The following is a 15,741-nucleotide window of genomic DNA, read 5'->3' as shown; positions in this document are numbered from 1 at the left end:
TAATCTTGATTAATAAACTGAACTTAATAAACTGAACTTGGAAATTATTTTGAGACTTAGAACAATAAAACAGGGGTTTTGATAATAAGGTCATACAATGCTGGAGCCAGTGGTTTATACAGTTACATTATTAAATATGAACTAATTCACAATAGTATTTCAATTCTGGGAAGGAAAGGGCACCAGGGGGCGTGAAAAAAAATTATGATCCGACAGAAAATAATTGAGAAACACTGCTTTACAGCAATCTGTCATACTGAACATGCCTGTAGCAACAGTGGAGAGGAAAAAGTCCCGTTTAACAAGAAGAAACCTCCAGCAGAACCAGAGCCAGAACTTTGCTCAGTACAGTGGGTTTGAGACAATAGAGCAGAATGCCCAAAAGACCTCCAGAATAAGCATCTGAAAAGTGTCTTCTTCATGTTTATCTAGATTTTTTTTTATCTGATACCTCTAAGACCAAACTATTGGTAGCCTGGAAAGAAAAGCTGGTCAGAGATGATGACCAAATGGAGCTAAATAGTAAAGTATATACTGGAATTTTGCATATTGTGCAACATTATGTGAAAAAAATCCAAGAGTATGAACACTTTTGAAACTTTTTATGTGAATTGCTCTTTCAGACAGTGCTGTTGTCTTTCTGAATAATCAAACATTTGAAATAAGAAGGTATTGGGCTGAGCACAATAATTATGAAAAACATTCACCAGTGTTCTTAAGATAAAATAATTAGCCTGAACAGAGTTATGCTCAAGGCATTAATCACTCTTCAAAACAATAATCAGTGGAAAAAAATAGCCTAAGGAAATTCTGATTATTGCCAAAACACGAGTGAAACTGCTGCTTCAAACCCTCCTGTGGTTTTTGCCCCTCCTCTTTAAACTGTGTGTGTGTGCATGTGTGTGTGTAGGCACGTGCCCACCGTTATCTTGTGTTTATGTGTTGCGAGAATGAAACCTGGCCTGTTTGATAGCAGGTGATCAGAAATTACTCAGTTCTGTGACAAAGGCAATGTTTTATCACTTGACGCTTTCATCAAGGTTTGCTGTTTAATGAGAATAAAATTAAGCTAAAGAAAACAACTGCAGAAGAAACACGGAGTTCCTTGGAATTCTTTGTCAGAAATTTCCCACGCCAGATACAAATCCTCACCAGAATTAAAAGATAAAGAGATCCAATTCTTCTGGTGATCTCAGGTTGCTGTGACTTCACAAAGTTAGTCTTTACTACAACAGAGACACCTCCATCTGTACTCTGCTCAGTTCCTTCCTCTTTGACAGGAGCTGATCCCTGCAGGGCGTCATGAACACGTCATCAGTTCCTCACGGCAACATCTGAACTCTAACAAAATGTATTTATTATAATTCAATATTAATTATTAATTAAATCATCAAGTTATTTTATTTTATCTTATTTGAGGAACAGTCTCTATCCCAGCCCTGGGTTGGACGTGTTACAGCTGAGTCTCTGCCTCCAGGTCTTTATATAACAGACATTCCTGCTTTGTCCTTGTCAGCATTTTGTTTGGTTTGAAGCTCAGTGAATCCATGTTCCACAGCATCCCAGAAAGACTCCCTGGGGTTATCAGCCATATGTTGTTCTCTGCTACAAACTATAAATGAAGAGAAGTGTGTATTACAGTCTTATTTAGAAGTACTTGGTACTTGGAGGCAATCAGACATGAAATCCTACAGACTGATGTCCATGTAGCCACCAGTAGGCATGTAGTAGCTCTGCCTTAGATCTAACTATAGAGTTGTTTGTGAAGTAAAAATTCTTTAACTGTTGCCCCGGCTAGCATAGGGCAGCCTGGTGCTCTCTTGTGTATAAGCTGCTTGAGGAAGTTTGATAGGGTGCCAGAGAAAGTGTTCCTGAGGAAGTTGTGAAAGCCATTTCATCCAGAATCTGCCACACATGGCCAAAGAAATCCCAGAAACATAGACCCTTTAACTTTACTATTATATAGACAAGATATTATGGATTCAGCTAAAGAGATTGTGTTGCAGGGAGATGGAAAATCCAGCAAGTATACACAAAAACACAATTCTTTGAGTTTAGGATTGTTTAATTGGAGATACATCCATTTAAACCCTATGGTCGGTTTCCAACCTCCAGTTTTTGTGAAACTTTCATCAGTCAATGTATATTTTATCTGACTCTGCACTATATTCAAGAAGAAATTACAACAACAATGCAAAATAGGTTTTGGAGGCCTTCTGTACCAATTCTGGTGGCCCTGGGCAGATTAGGCTGCCCCTGGCAACCCAAAGAGACTGAAATCTGATTGGACAGAACGTCGATGATCCACACAGACATGTAAGGGAAGCAGCACAGCCAAGACAAATGTTCTAAAAATAGAGAATAGACTATTGGAAGTAAATCATAATAATTCAATTGAAAAAATTATAATCTATGTTGCAAATATATTGTTATTGATTCTGATAGCGACAGCCTACCAGGGGACCCCAAAGGACTTCACACTACATTTAGTAATTCACCCATTCACACGCACATTCAAATTCTATTAGTGGATTAAAAGTTTGAAAGAAATTTCTAACTTTTTCTTATAGCTCTATAAACTATAATAAGGAAATGTTTCAAAAGTTACAGAAACGGAGTTTAGAAATGTCTTTGCAATGTAAATTTTGTGGAACAAATGAAAAGCATCAACACTCGCTCTTAAAGCTGAAGCTGCGTCTTGATGAACTTGAACGACCCCATCTCCAAGCCAATGCTTTTCATACGAAGGTACTCTCTGTTCTCTGCCCCCAAACCTCAGTCGAACTGCAAAGGCCTCACCTCTGCCTACGTTATCCACATGACAGGAATGATGATGTGCCTCAGGGCCTGAATTGGTTTGAGTCCAGGATTATCTTTAGATCAGTTAAAGTTGGGGTGGGGAAACAAATTTATATAACAAAAAAAGAAATCCAATATCAAAAAGTTGTTTGTTTTTATTTGATTCCATTATGGTTTATTAATTTTTGTTTGTGCTTATTCATCAGATGTTTACGGTGCTCATTAAATAAAAATGTCTATAGTTGAATATAGTTTCAGAAAAAAACAAAACATCGAGTTTGGAGCTCTATCGCTCTATGAAGAGATCTGCGTTCTGATTGTCCAGCTCAGCTGCTCTTTAAAGGGGTGATAGGTATTTTCCTTTCGAACCTAAAAAAAAAAAAAAACCACAGACAACGTATATGAATTTTACGTGGAGCTTTTGCAAAAGGGAAGGCTCTGCCAAACTTCTCCTCCGAGCAGTTTTACAGACTGTTCTGATCTGCTCTCACATGAGCTCCTGTTTTTATTGTCAAAGAAGAACAGGCGAGGGGGCAGTCAGGAAACACAACAGCGGTCGTAAAGCTTCTAACCCAAACATCTAACAACCCAGTTCCAGATGTGATATCTGATCAAAGGTCTGAGCTCGGTTCAAATCTCGGTCAGTACTGTCAATACAACAAAATATGACTGCTCACAGGTAGTTACTAAATTAGGAGGTGCGTAAAGTTGAACCGACAGCAGTGACCTCCATACATACGTAAGGAAGAGAACACTTTAAACAGAAAATCACAATGATCTATAGGCTGAATGTGCACTAAAGTAAGAATAAAATGATAATACCAAAAAAATCTCTAACAAGGGGTCTTCCAGCATATCAGCTCTGCTGAAATAAGAAAGCCATCACTTTGTTTTGTATTAAAATGTTTAGATGCTACACATACAGTACAGTTAGAAAACTAATCTCTGTTTCACTAATGTGAAGGTGAGATAAAAAAGCTGCATAAAAAGCTGCCGGTATTTTACAGTAAGTCAGAGAGAGGTGGGTTTTTTTGGGTTTTTTTTCTCCAGTGGAGATATCCACTGCATGCAAGATACTGACTACTCATAAGAAACTGACCCTTTGTGTCTTATCTTCTTCTGATCTTTCTTATTATCCATTTGTTTATATGTTCACCATTTCATCTTTTCTTACCAAAGTTTCCTGCCCATACCTCAGGTCTACCATTTTATATTTACATATTTATGACAGCACTATGATTACATATTCTTGTGTTTCTCTGGACATTTTGTTGAGTTATATTGTAGATAGGTCACTAATTTGTAACCACATTTGTACACTTATGATTTAAGAAAAATAAGTTAAAGATGTTGATAGAAAAATGTATTTAAATGACTGCATTTCTCAGTTTTTTCCCCTATATATTTACTGTAATATAGGAAGCTTTAACAACTTATTGTGAAAACTCAGGCGTACACCCACACGCACACACGCCTACCCTTATTTGTTTTGCTATAATGAAAAGTGAAAACGGGTCCCACAGACCCATTCAGCTTACAGTGGTTAAAGTTGCTTTATGTTTGACAATTTCCTTCTGAATTATTTCAAGTTAAAATCAGAATTAAAATTGTGTGATAAAGTAAAGCTTTTCACCTAAACAGTTTTTTTCCTCCGCTCCTGCTACCAGCTGTTTGTCATAGGTTCAGAGCTGTGTCAGATGTTCCAGCTCCCTAGGTCATCAGCGTTTCCCTAGACAGCACTGGTGTTTGGCTGTGTGTCCTTAATCACAGGAGGAGCTTTTCTTACCCCCTTTCCAGAAACAAAGACATCGGATTTGGATTAAAACGAAGCTGCCTCCGGTCACAGATAGAGAGCGCCATCGTGACAGCACCCATGCTCTCCGTAGCTTTTATCTACCTCCGTTTTTTATAGTTAGAGACCGTTCATGTGACTCCTCCCGGTGCACTCAGAGCATGTGAAAAGCATGAGGAAATGGCCAGCTTTACAACAAACAGCACCCGGGGGAACAGAGGAAAACCCTGAGCTTGCAAAGATGGGACGAGAGGGAGAAAGGTGGAAGATGGAGTCTGAGTGAGAGTGAGAAAGGTGAGCTAGAGGCTCACACTCACACCGGAAGTAATAATGGGACACAGTTTGAAGTTGATGAAAAATCTGTTCCTTAAGCTTACAAATGACGGAAGCAGGAATGTCAGAGGGTCGGATTGAGGGGAAGAGAAGCAGAAGGAGCTGTCCGCTCATGACTCCCCTCATGGTAAATCAGACGTCCATATTTAGTTGGAGAGAGGGAAGGCCCATCAGTAATGTAAACACAGCCTGGGGGCGGGAGGCAGAGAGACTACATCAACACCAACACTGGAGTCCATTGCCCAGTACAGCTGTGATCCTGGTCATCAGGAGGAGGCAAGGAAGACTGAGCCAAACTTAGATCGAACTAGATCATCTGAAAGTTCCTCTGTTGTGTCTTTGTCTTTTTCCATTTTTGTTTTTTTTCGGGGGCGGGGGAGGAGGGGCTCAGCTTTTTAGTATGTTTAGATTTATTGAGAGCGAGCTTGGGTTAGTGTTAGCCATGAGGTGTGAAGTATACCCTGGACTTTAAAATGAAGAGACACAGCCATGGGAACCGAAGCCCTGCTGCAACATAAATCGTCACAAAAAGTGCAGTGCAAAAGTAAGGCAGAAGAACGAGACACATTGTTAGGTTATCTGTACACAGGAGGTAAAGGGTAAAAACTACCTGACAGCTGACTGTGAATCGTCCACCATGAGTGATCTTTGCTCCGAGAGCTCTGAAGAAGAGCTGGCTGAGGTTGATGAGACGCCATGGAAACAGGCGGCAGGCCGGCTACCCATCATTCAGCTGCTTCCGAGGTCCAAAACCTGCTCAGCTGGGGGATCCCCAAAGGTGTCACCCAAAGACTCCCCGCGCGGATCCCCTCAAAACTCCCCACTACTCTTCAGAAAGCTGCTCATGAACCGCAGCATCAACCTCCAGAGACGCCGCTTCACACTGGCTCACACGCCCAGGTACAGGCTCTCCATAGGGGGGCCACATGGCGAGGGGTACAGAATTCAAGTTCCACAATGGTGCTACAGGTCATGTTCTTCTGTTTATCTACTTCCATTACTGATATGTGTTGTTAATTTTCTGAAATGGAGAATATGAGAAGAATAACTTTAGATTTGCCACACCAGTTCCTAACTGTGATCTGAACTCTCTTCAGCTCTCATTTTTTTTCTCTCACTTTTGTTTCTGACCAGTTTATCTCTGATGCAGATTAAGCATGGACTAAAGCACACCTGCAGGGTTTACTAGTATTCTGGGATATTTTAGCCTTGTTTTCTCACTGGGGCAAGACAAACCTTTGATTCATGATGAGGCCCTCTTTTAAGCCAACCTAAAAGAGTACCTCACTGACCAGAGCGAAGAAAATGTGAAATGTTTGTATTAGGATAGAATGAAACATAAATGTCTTATGCGTTTCTTGCATTGTGGGCACTGATTGTTTCTTGCACTAGACATGGAAATTAACGCTCCATAGTCAGAAAAATCCATTCTATTGTGAAAAATAAAATGGCCAGAAATGTGAATTTATTGATCAGAACAAGTACTATTTTGAGTGTATATGACAATCTTTACTCTATCAACTCCAAATTCTTGTCTCTCAGTTGTGTTGGGATTGTTTAAATGCTGTTCTGCTGTATCTGCTTCTTAATGCAAAGATGTTTCTAGTCTCACCAAAGTCTACTTCATCCAGCTTTAAGATGTTCTTATGTCCCATAATGTGAGACTCTTAGAAGTGATGAAAGGCAGGGGATCTGATGTATGTGCTGGATCAGAGAGAGTTTCCTGAATTACATTTGCGGAAGGAAAGAGGAAAGGCTTTAAGACTGTTATATATCAATGGCTTTAGCTACCTGTCACGTACAGCTCAGTGAGAGGTAGCATCTACGGTTCTACAGCTCTTCTTCTTTCCTTACTCACTGGCTTTGGTTACCTAGCAACAACTTGTTGTGTAACCTGCGCAACAACAGTTTCATGTCGTCGTAGTCGCTCACACACACACACACACACACACACACACAACATACTCGGACGTATTCCACGGACTCAATGCAGATTCGAAGGAGATGCCGAAGGTCACGCTCGTTGCAACGTAAGTTTTTCAATAATACCCGCGTACTCGGTGACGCGCTGACTTGAACAGGAAACTGCTGGGCAGGAAACAGCGTTCACATTGAACGGTGTTTTCTATGCGACACCGAGCTGAAAATGTTAGTGCCGTCAACCCGGGCCAGGACGCGTTGCGTGACTGCCGCTCTCTATGCAGCATTAACAAGTGTGCGGTGGCTGGTCTGGAGGTGAAGAAACCAATGATTCTATTATACCACAGTTAGCTTAGCTCAGCAAGCTTATCAGACTTGCTAGTATCTATTTGGATTGCTATGAAGGCATTTGTCACGAGAAATGTAGGTAATCTGTACACTTGACAAAATTTCAACCGTCCGTGGACAGTGCGCGGTCCGCAAAATACAGAATACGGCTTGTGTCTGGTAACATGAAACTGTCTGGAAGCAGTTTCATGTTTTGCTACAGTGAGCCATAACTGCTAGAAGAAAAGAGAGAAATCAGGGTGGAGTGTAAGGAGAAAACGAGCACAATAGCTTAAGAGGAAAGGTCGCGTCACTTGTTGGCAGTAGTTTTGATATTTAAAAGAAGAAAAAAAAACTAATCCATAATTATCAATATAAACTGAATCAACGGATCATGCTTATATTTTAAGCGGTAAAGCCCGCAGCCCTATAGCTTAATTACACACAAACATCACTTACTTTTGACTTTTTTTTTTAATCTTAAAGAACAAGCATCACAATCTTTGTATTTGTGCACTCAAGATATCAGTGATCGTCTTAATTTCCCCACATTGTTTGGCCTTTCCAACTATATTTTTAATTTTTATTTTTTTACTTTTTGTAGAACTCCATTTTTAAATTCAACCAGCAACAGAAATGCTGTATTTGTTGGATAGATTTTTTTTAGGACATTGCTATTAAATAAAAGAGAAGAGTTGATCATTCAACTTTTTACAGTTAGTTACCTTACGAACGGAATGTTCATATAGGTTTATTGGGTTTTTATGTGACAGAGTAAAACTAAATTGTACATTATTGTAGTCTGGTAAAAACCAAGCCTTTTTTGTACATTTTACTTTGTCCAAAAGGTTCTTCTCATTCTGTTTGGTGATTGGCCCAGTAGAAAATCTACCGAATGAATCCAAGTGACTAAGAGAAAATGCAGACTGAGTTATAAGCCGGATGTGAATTGAGCGGAATAATGTAGGAAGTGAATGGCCAGGTTAATATAATTGTAACATTGAAGAATGACGTGTTTTTAAATTTGGTCTACGAACATAAGTTTGGATTACAGAAATATGTACTCAGCCTCCTTGAGTAAATACTGTAATGCCTGTTCCAGTCAGTGCTGCAGGGCTTTTGATGTCTCCACCAGTTTTACACATTTCTATTCACAAAATCACTTGCTTTCATTCAGGTTGGTAAAAATTGATAATCAGGTGCTTTTCATTCAAAAATGTACATAAAAATCTTTAAGTTACATTTTCTTTTGCTTGCTCAACTTTTGATTTTGAGATTTGCGTGTGACTAATAGTTGACATATTGATAAATTCTCCCACCTGAGCTCCAGATTTCTTCAGTTCCTCCAGTCCCCAGGGGCTCTTGACTGTTTCTCTGATTAAAGCCCTCCTTGTCCAGCCTGTTAGCTTTAGGTCAGGGTGCCCAAAGTCGGTGCTCGAGGGCTGGCATCCTGCACGTTTTAGTTCTCTCCCTAGTGGTAGTAACAACCTCTTCAGTATGTCAATGTTCTTCTTAGGCCTCTAATGAGCCATCATTTGATGCAGGTGTGCTAAACCAGGGAGAGAACTAAAACATGCAGGACGCTGGCCCTTGAGGACCGACTTTGGGCACCCCTGCTTTAGGTGGACATCCGTGTGTTTTTAGGTCTGTGGTTATCCTATCCTCATTCCATCTTCAAAATAACAAACTGAACAGAGTTCTGTGAGAAGTTCCCAGCTTTGTTTTATAACCTAACTCTACTTTAAGCTTCTCCACAACTAATCGGGAAGGCATGAAGATAGCTTCATAGACAAACCACCTCGCCTGGTCTTTCTTACTTTGGAGGACCTCAACCTGTCCCTATAACAGAATCCAGACACACCACTGAGAAAGCATCTTTCAGCTGCTTGCAGGCACAATCTTATTCATTTGGTTGTTTACCACAGCTTAATGTTATGATTGTTTTTTTTTTGAGCAGGACCGAAATGCAGGCCAGAGGAAGGCAGAATCATAGTGAAGTGGAAGCTTATTAAAGAAGAAAAGTTACAGAATACATTAGGAGGCACAAAGGGAACTGACCAGGAGAGACACCTGACATAAATAGGCGGATCTGACAGTGACTGAAAAACCTCCATAAAGGATGAATTATATATACACAGGGAGTGAGTTAGTTCCTAGTAAAAGGAACCGGAGAGAGTAAATAACTAAATGTGGAGCAGTTGTGGGCACTGAGGGAAAATATAAAGCTAGGTAAACGCTGATAATAATCCATATGAGACGAGGATTGTTTGAACCTTTACTAAGCAAACACAGAACTCTAAACTCTGAAGAACTCAAAGCAAATAGGGACAATCATCCTGACCTTAGCTGAGGGTTTTTACATAAATCCATCTGAAAACTGAGCATTGAGGACTTTGGCTTAGCTCTGTCTTTACCACAACAGACCTGTACTCTACCCCAACCTCTGTATTGATCTCCAGCTCTGTCTTGACCTTAGTCTTAAGCAGGTCTCTGGGATACTTACCTGTTACCCTAACCGCCCATATTTTTCTGTGGCTGCACCAGTAAGAGTATGCTTATGGTTGTACAGGGCCACATCCCAATTCGTCTTGCCTTGTTTATGAGGATAAACAGCTGGTTACTGGCTTTTTTCACATTTTCATCTCAGTCTGACTTGTCATTTACACCCTTTTCCCTATCCTGCCCACTCTGTGTTCCCACTGCAGAGGATATTAGTGAAGCATCCCTCCTACTACCTGACGTGCCTCAAAGTCAATTTGACAATCGCTCTAAATGTTTCCATAAGTCTGTGAAATGTGTATGTCTGTTATGTAGGGAAGTCTTAAAACCCATGAGATTACCACTGTTAGCAATAATTAGGAGACACAGAAACACACACCAACCTCAGATTAGAGCACTCCTAGAACAACATGGCTATGATTCAGCGAATAGCCTGCAAGCACTAGAAAGTACAGGTAAAAAGCCCAAAATAACCATTAAACTGCAGATGAGAAGCAGGAGAAAACCTCTTTAATCAATCAATCAATCACATTTTATTTTGTATAGCACATTTCAGCAGCAAGGCATTTCAAAGTGCTTTACATCATATCAAACACAGAAACACAATGCAACATAGAATCAACAATCAAAACACGACATTAAGTCAGGTTCCATCAATAAATTTGTAATTGATTACGTTTCAAATACAATCCTAAACAGGTGGGTTTTTAGTTGAGTTTGCATCCATAGAAGGTTTACCGGTTACACTCCTACTGTGTTATATGGAACAAAATACCTATTGCTATTTTTATTCGCACTCACGCTCACAATCACACAGTTTAAAACGATGTAGACAGCATTTTAATGGGCTTCTGGCACAAGGCTCCGTAAACCTCTTTATTGCTCTTTGGCCCCAATCTGCTAAATCAAACATTGTTGAAGAACATGATCAGGATCCTGAAAGCTCTTTTTAGGGACAGCTAAAAAAAACTAATGGTTGAACATCTTGTGCATCTTCAGAACATTCCAATATTCCCTGCTGGTTTATATAAGGAACTGCTTAATTAGTGCTTAGTGCCTTTAGATCTTTTCATCCAGTTAAGCGGTCATAACTCTTGTGTGTGAAGAGTGCAGTAGTCGACCAGCCTCGCTCTGGGTGATAGCTTCAGTTTTACTAGCCGCCGTAAACCGAGCAAATTAAACATTTTCTTGGTTAACAACGTTAAAGCTAGACTTGTATGATGAGCATGGACATACAGTATCTTTTTCTAACTTATTAGAAAAACATACTAATAAGTTAGTATGTTTATTAGTAAACATACTAACTTATGTTTGTATGTAACATAAGTTAGTTTATAAGACTGTTTATAAACTATAACAGATAAAACTTGGCTGTTTATCCTGGTTTAACAGCCTGGATTAACAGGCTGTTAAACCAGGTCTGGTTAATTTTCTTAATGCTACAGTTTCTAACTTTTATGAAAAACACAAGGGTTTTTACATATTTGTTAAAATTATTATATATATACAGTAAGTCAGATTATCTGTGGAAAAATTGCCTTCACCCAGTGTTCCCAGTACTAACTGGAAACAATCATGCGGAGCGCTGTCAATCAGTTTTGTGCTCATATTCCTGACCTTCCTCCCTGCTATTCTACAGGTGGTTCACCACAGCCACTTGCCACAAATGCTAACACTAGTTAGCATGGTCACCAGTGACCAAGGATAAACGCTTTTCCTGGAATGGTAAGTTGTTTTTTCACCATTAGCACAAAGAACAGCATGCATGATGTTGCTTGACAGCGTTAATACCCTCCTCCTGTCTCTGATTGGTTGATTATGACCAGGAGGGGTGCATTTTTGCAGATGGCAACAGCAGTACTGGGAGGAGATACATTTTTTCACAGATTATCTGTCGCATACCATACTGTCAGGACAGTTTTATTATTTTTTTACAAATAAAAACATATTTGTAAATACATTACATTCACCAGCTTTAAGCAGTCAGTGATGTTCTCTCTGGGGTTCCTTAAAGGCCATCATGGAAACTTTTTGAGCGCAGTGAAACTAGTTTTATGGACATCTCCGTTGTTTGTCTGTGTTTACCTTTGATGGTCACATTCAGGTGGCCAGATGATCAAAAGTGTTCGAACTGCACTTGTTGCATTCGTTGAGAAACAGAAGTTAAGCCTGAAAAACAGACTTGTCTGATCCCAAGAACAAACTTTTTAAAATTCTAAGGCAAGCCAACAAGTTCATTCACCTTTTAAACTCGCACTGTACCGCATTTTTGGGTCTGATACACACGTTTTTCTTTGAGAGTTTACTGAACTATTTCAAAACCGTTTCATTAATTTCCGAGTGTCTGTTGAAAATCTAAATATTAGTGCGCCAGAGCTGAGGAGCAGAGGGGATTTCACTGTTGAATCTGAAAGGCCAGATGTTGGCAGCGCAGTGCAGATATTCAACATGACAGGTTTTTATATTACACAGCTCTAAAGTCCGGCCATTTAGGAAGTTTCCCTCTGCACACTCTGTGCAACAATGTCCCATAATGTCAGGCCTTAGATAAATGAGAGGAGATGAGTTATTACAGGATGACTGGCAAGGAGGAGGAATTAAACAAACATGGAGTCCAGTGGAAAATAAATGTTGGAGTCAGGTCAGTTTTAGAACATGCCCACAAGGTTATTTTCCCTCGGTGTTAGGAACTGAAGATTGTTTTTAGTTTTATTTTCAGTTCTGACTGATAGAAATGAAAGTCAGAATTGGATGACTCTGTTATTTTTATATAATGTTTTTATATATTACAAATACGACTGACATAATAATAATAATAATAATAATAATAATAATAATAATAATAATGCTGATTATGGCATCAGTGCAGATAATCAAATGTCATGAGAAGAACTAAGCCAATGCTATCTGACTGTACTTTTACTGTGTAGGCAACTATATTCAATTGTGGTGCTATATGTTGCACAGCCCATGATAGTGTGTTCAACATTAATAGTTTGAAGGAATTTCCTTTGTCATTCTTTATAACCGTAGGGTTGGAGCATGAATATGTTCCACTGTGTGACCTTCTCAGTCTTTCACATTATTGTGGAGGAATTTTAGCCCGTTCTTCTTTACAATATTGTTTAAAGAGACCTAGTATGTAAAATTCACTTTTCGCATGCTTTTGTTCTTTTGTTCGGGTCTCTACTGCTTCCAGAAGCAGTCCAGGCACTAAGAAAACGAGCCATTTCAAAGACTTCTCAATTATTAAGTCACAATCCGCAGGTACTGCCCCGTTATCTAGCAACATAAGCAGGGATCTGGGGGAAGCATGTTTGGTCAGCTGGTTTTCCTGCTGTATGTGTAGTACAATGGCTGGAAAAGGCAAGTGTTTTGGTGTTGACTTACCATCCAGAAACCACTAGCTGCATACTTGATGGTTGTTCCACTTCTTCTTCTGGGTCTGACTCAGGGTCAAAGATGTACAGTTCTACAATTGCACATCTGTATGCAGCTATTTTCATGTGCATAAAGTGCAACATTAAGTTGGAGGGCGTTGCTGGTAACAGCTTATTTGCGTAAAAGTGACAATTTTGTGCAAAAATGTAACATAGCTTTGTGCAAAAATGTAATGAACATGTTTTGTATAGCTCATAGACCTATCCGAACTTAAAAGGAAGCATAATAGGTCACCTTTAAGTTCATTATGATCTGCCAGGAACCATGTTTATTCAGTCTTTAACTTTATGTCTTTAACTGGGCCATTTCAATGCCTTTGTCCTATTTTTTCAGCCCTTCTGTTGTTGATTTGCTGTTTGTTTGGGATTGTTGTGCTGCTGAGTGATTCAATTGCTTCATAGCTTGAACTTTATTAAATTCATGATTAGCTCAGTGACTACAAAGTGTCCATGTTCTGTTGCAAAACACATAGTGGAGGACTCATCACTCCTCCATTACTACCTATGGTGGGTGGTCTGACATAATTTTGTTGATATGGTATCTTTAGCTTTTGCCAAACATGACAACATGCATGATGGTTAGCTATCCCTGCTTTTTCTGTCCAAAGGGCATTGTTTCAGGTGATTTGAAATGTTGTTTTCTTATTAAACCTTAACTATGCTGAAATGACATGATCTTGTTCCGTCTAGGTACCGTATTTACGCTAACAGACAAAAATCCTGTCTAGTACAGCCGTTCACATCTGACTAATAGGTTGTTAATGTCCGTCTATGTGAGCTGTAAAAATTGCTTCGGTTTGACCATATGTTTGTGTCGTTCATATGAAACTGTCTCTACTCTGTTGTAGGATCCAGAAAGAAACCAATTTTTCTGTTTGCCTTGAAGAATAAAACCTTAGAGTTCAAAGAAGATTTACAGTTCTACCATTTTATAAATGCTGAGGTCCTATTTTGTGTCTGATGCATTTAGAGCATTTAACTAAAACATAGACCTTTTAATATCATTTCTGTATTATTTTGTAACTTTCTTGATAATTAAATCAAATTCTGCCTCAAATAGTCAGTGACATCGTTGATGTAAATCCTACTAAAGTTTTTTTTTTTTTCATTCGCAGCCAGTAATTTAAATCCCAGGATCTGCCATCCTGGTGGATTTCTATTCAAATGCTGACAAGCAAAAACACTTCGTATGAACATTATGCATTTGCTGATTTGTACACACCAGAGGCTCCTCTGATGTGTGACATATTGGAGCACAGAAGATAGTATCTGACTCTGATATATAGGTTGGTAAATAACTGAGTACTTTGTCTCACTCCTTCCATACACTCAACTAACCAACACATACAAATCTACTTCATATTTGATTCTTATCTGTCATAGTTAACATTTTCGTTTTGTATTAGTTGAATATTTCTTTTTACCAAAATGGATAGAAACTTGTTTCTTCCTACCTTTGGGTTCTTTAGTTTGGTATTCAAAGCAAGGTGCAGGAGCCATGGATATGGGTTCCTTTGTTTGCTTCCCTGTGTGGCCAAACAGGCCAGCAAACCCAGAATGTGTTCAGAGAGTGAATTTTGTTTAAAGCACAGTTCTGCCATCAGGAGTTCACATCAACACCTCAGCTGCTTCACTCAGTGATGTGGTTTGGTTTTACATGAAGATTATATTCACAACCCATTACATTTTTCCATATTTTATTGTGTTACATCCACACTTCAGTGGATTTTAGTTTGGTTTTATGTTGTAAATTAACACAAAGTAAAAGTGAAGTGGAAGAAAATGACCCGTGTTTTTACAAATAAACATCTGCAAAATGTGGTCTACATTTGTATTCAGCTTCTGAACTCTGCTACCCCTAAATAAAATTAAGTTTCAATCAAAAAGTTACTAAGTAGAATTCATTTATGTGTATTTTATTGTCAGTATTAGTCCAACTGTTCTGTTAAGACCTCAGATGTTTATTGGAGAACATTAAAAAATAAATGTCATTATGAAGATCAAGGAACAATCCCAAGAATCTGCTTTTGTTGAAGAGTATCAAGAAGAGAGCCATGAGAGATGTTCACTAACCGGCATGAAGGGACAACACAAAGGTGTGGAAGGAGGTGGTCAGATGAGGCCAAAATGTAATGTTTTAGAGTACAGGCTAATAATAATGTACAAACCCTGGACCCAGGGTCACTATGCACAGTGAAGGGAATGGCAGCATAATGTGGGGATGCTAATGAAAAGATGGATGGAGCAAAACCCAGGACAATCCTGGATGAAGTCCTGCAGAAGACTGGAGACTGGGGCTGAGGCTTACAACCCTAAACATTCAACCAGAGCTACAATGGAATGTTCTAGATTAAAGCATATTTTTGTGCAAGAATGACCTAGTCAAAGTCACAACCAAATCCAATTCTAAATCTTTGATAATACTTTAAAATGTTGTCCACATTTGCTTCCCCTCCAATTTTCACTTTTAGCTGGAATAGCAGTAAAAGGTGGCTCAAGAAACGAACTGTTTATGGCAACAAATCAATAATCTGTGGAACCATACTTTGCCAAACTTTGTAAGAGATGTGAAAGATCCTGTTTGACTTTCTTCCACTTCAAATAATGATCTCCTTTGTGTCAATCTATCAC

The 15,741-nt window shown here is 39.1% G+C and overlaps 1 protein-coding gene across 3 annotated transcripts in view; it reads left to right on the top strand.

The window, feature by feature from the left end:
* pde4ca (phosphodiesterase 4C, cAMP-specific a) overlaps nt 1-15,741 on the top strand; it is a 66,504-nt gene that overhangs the window by 4,654 nt on the left and 46,109 nt on the right. For 2 of the 3 annotated variants that reach the window (XM_028019867.1, XM_028019866.1), the window contains exon 1: nt 5,195-5,824. The exons of the other annotated variant lie outside the window; for it this stretch is intronic. In XM_028019867.1, the coding sequence (XP_027875668.1) occupies nt 5,562-5,824 (263 nt within the window). In that variant the 5' untranslated portion in view covers nt 5,195-5,561. Of the gene's footprint in view, nt 1-5,194; nt 5,825-15,741 lie in introns of those variants that run through there. 3 annotated transcript variants of the gene reach the window in all.

This window comes from Xiphophorus couchianus, chromosome 6 (genome assembly GCF_001444195.1).
Source record: "Xiphophorus couchianus chromosome 6, X_couchianus-1.0, whole genome shotgun sequence".
In the NCBI taxonomy this organism is placed as follows: Eukaryota; Metazoa; Chordata; class Actinopteri; order Cyprinodontiformes; family Poeciliidae; genus Xiphophorus; species Xiphophorus couchianus.
Note: the sequence above shows the minus strand (reverse complement) of the source record. Positions and strands in the feature narration are given on the sequence as shown.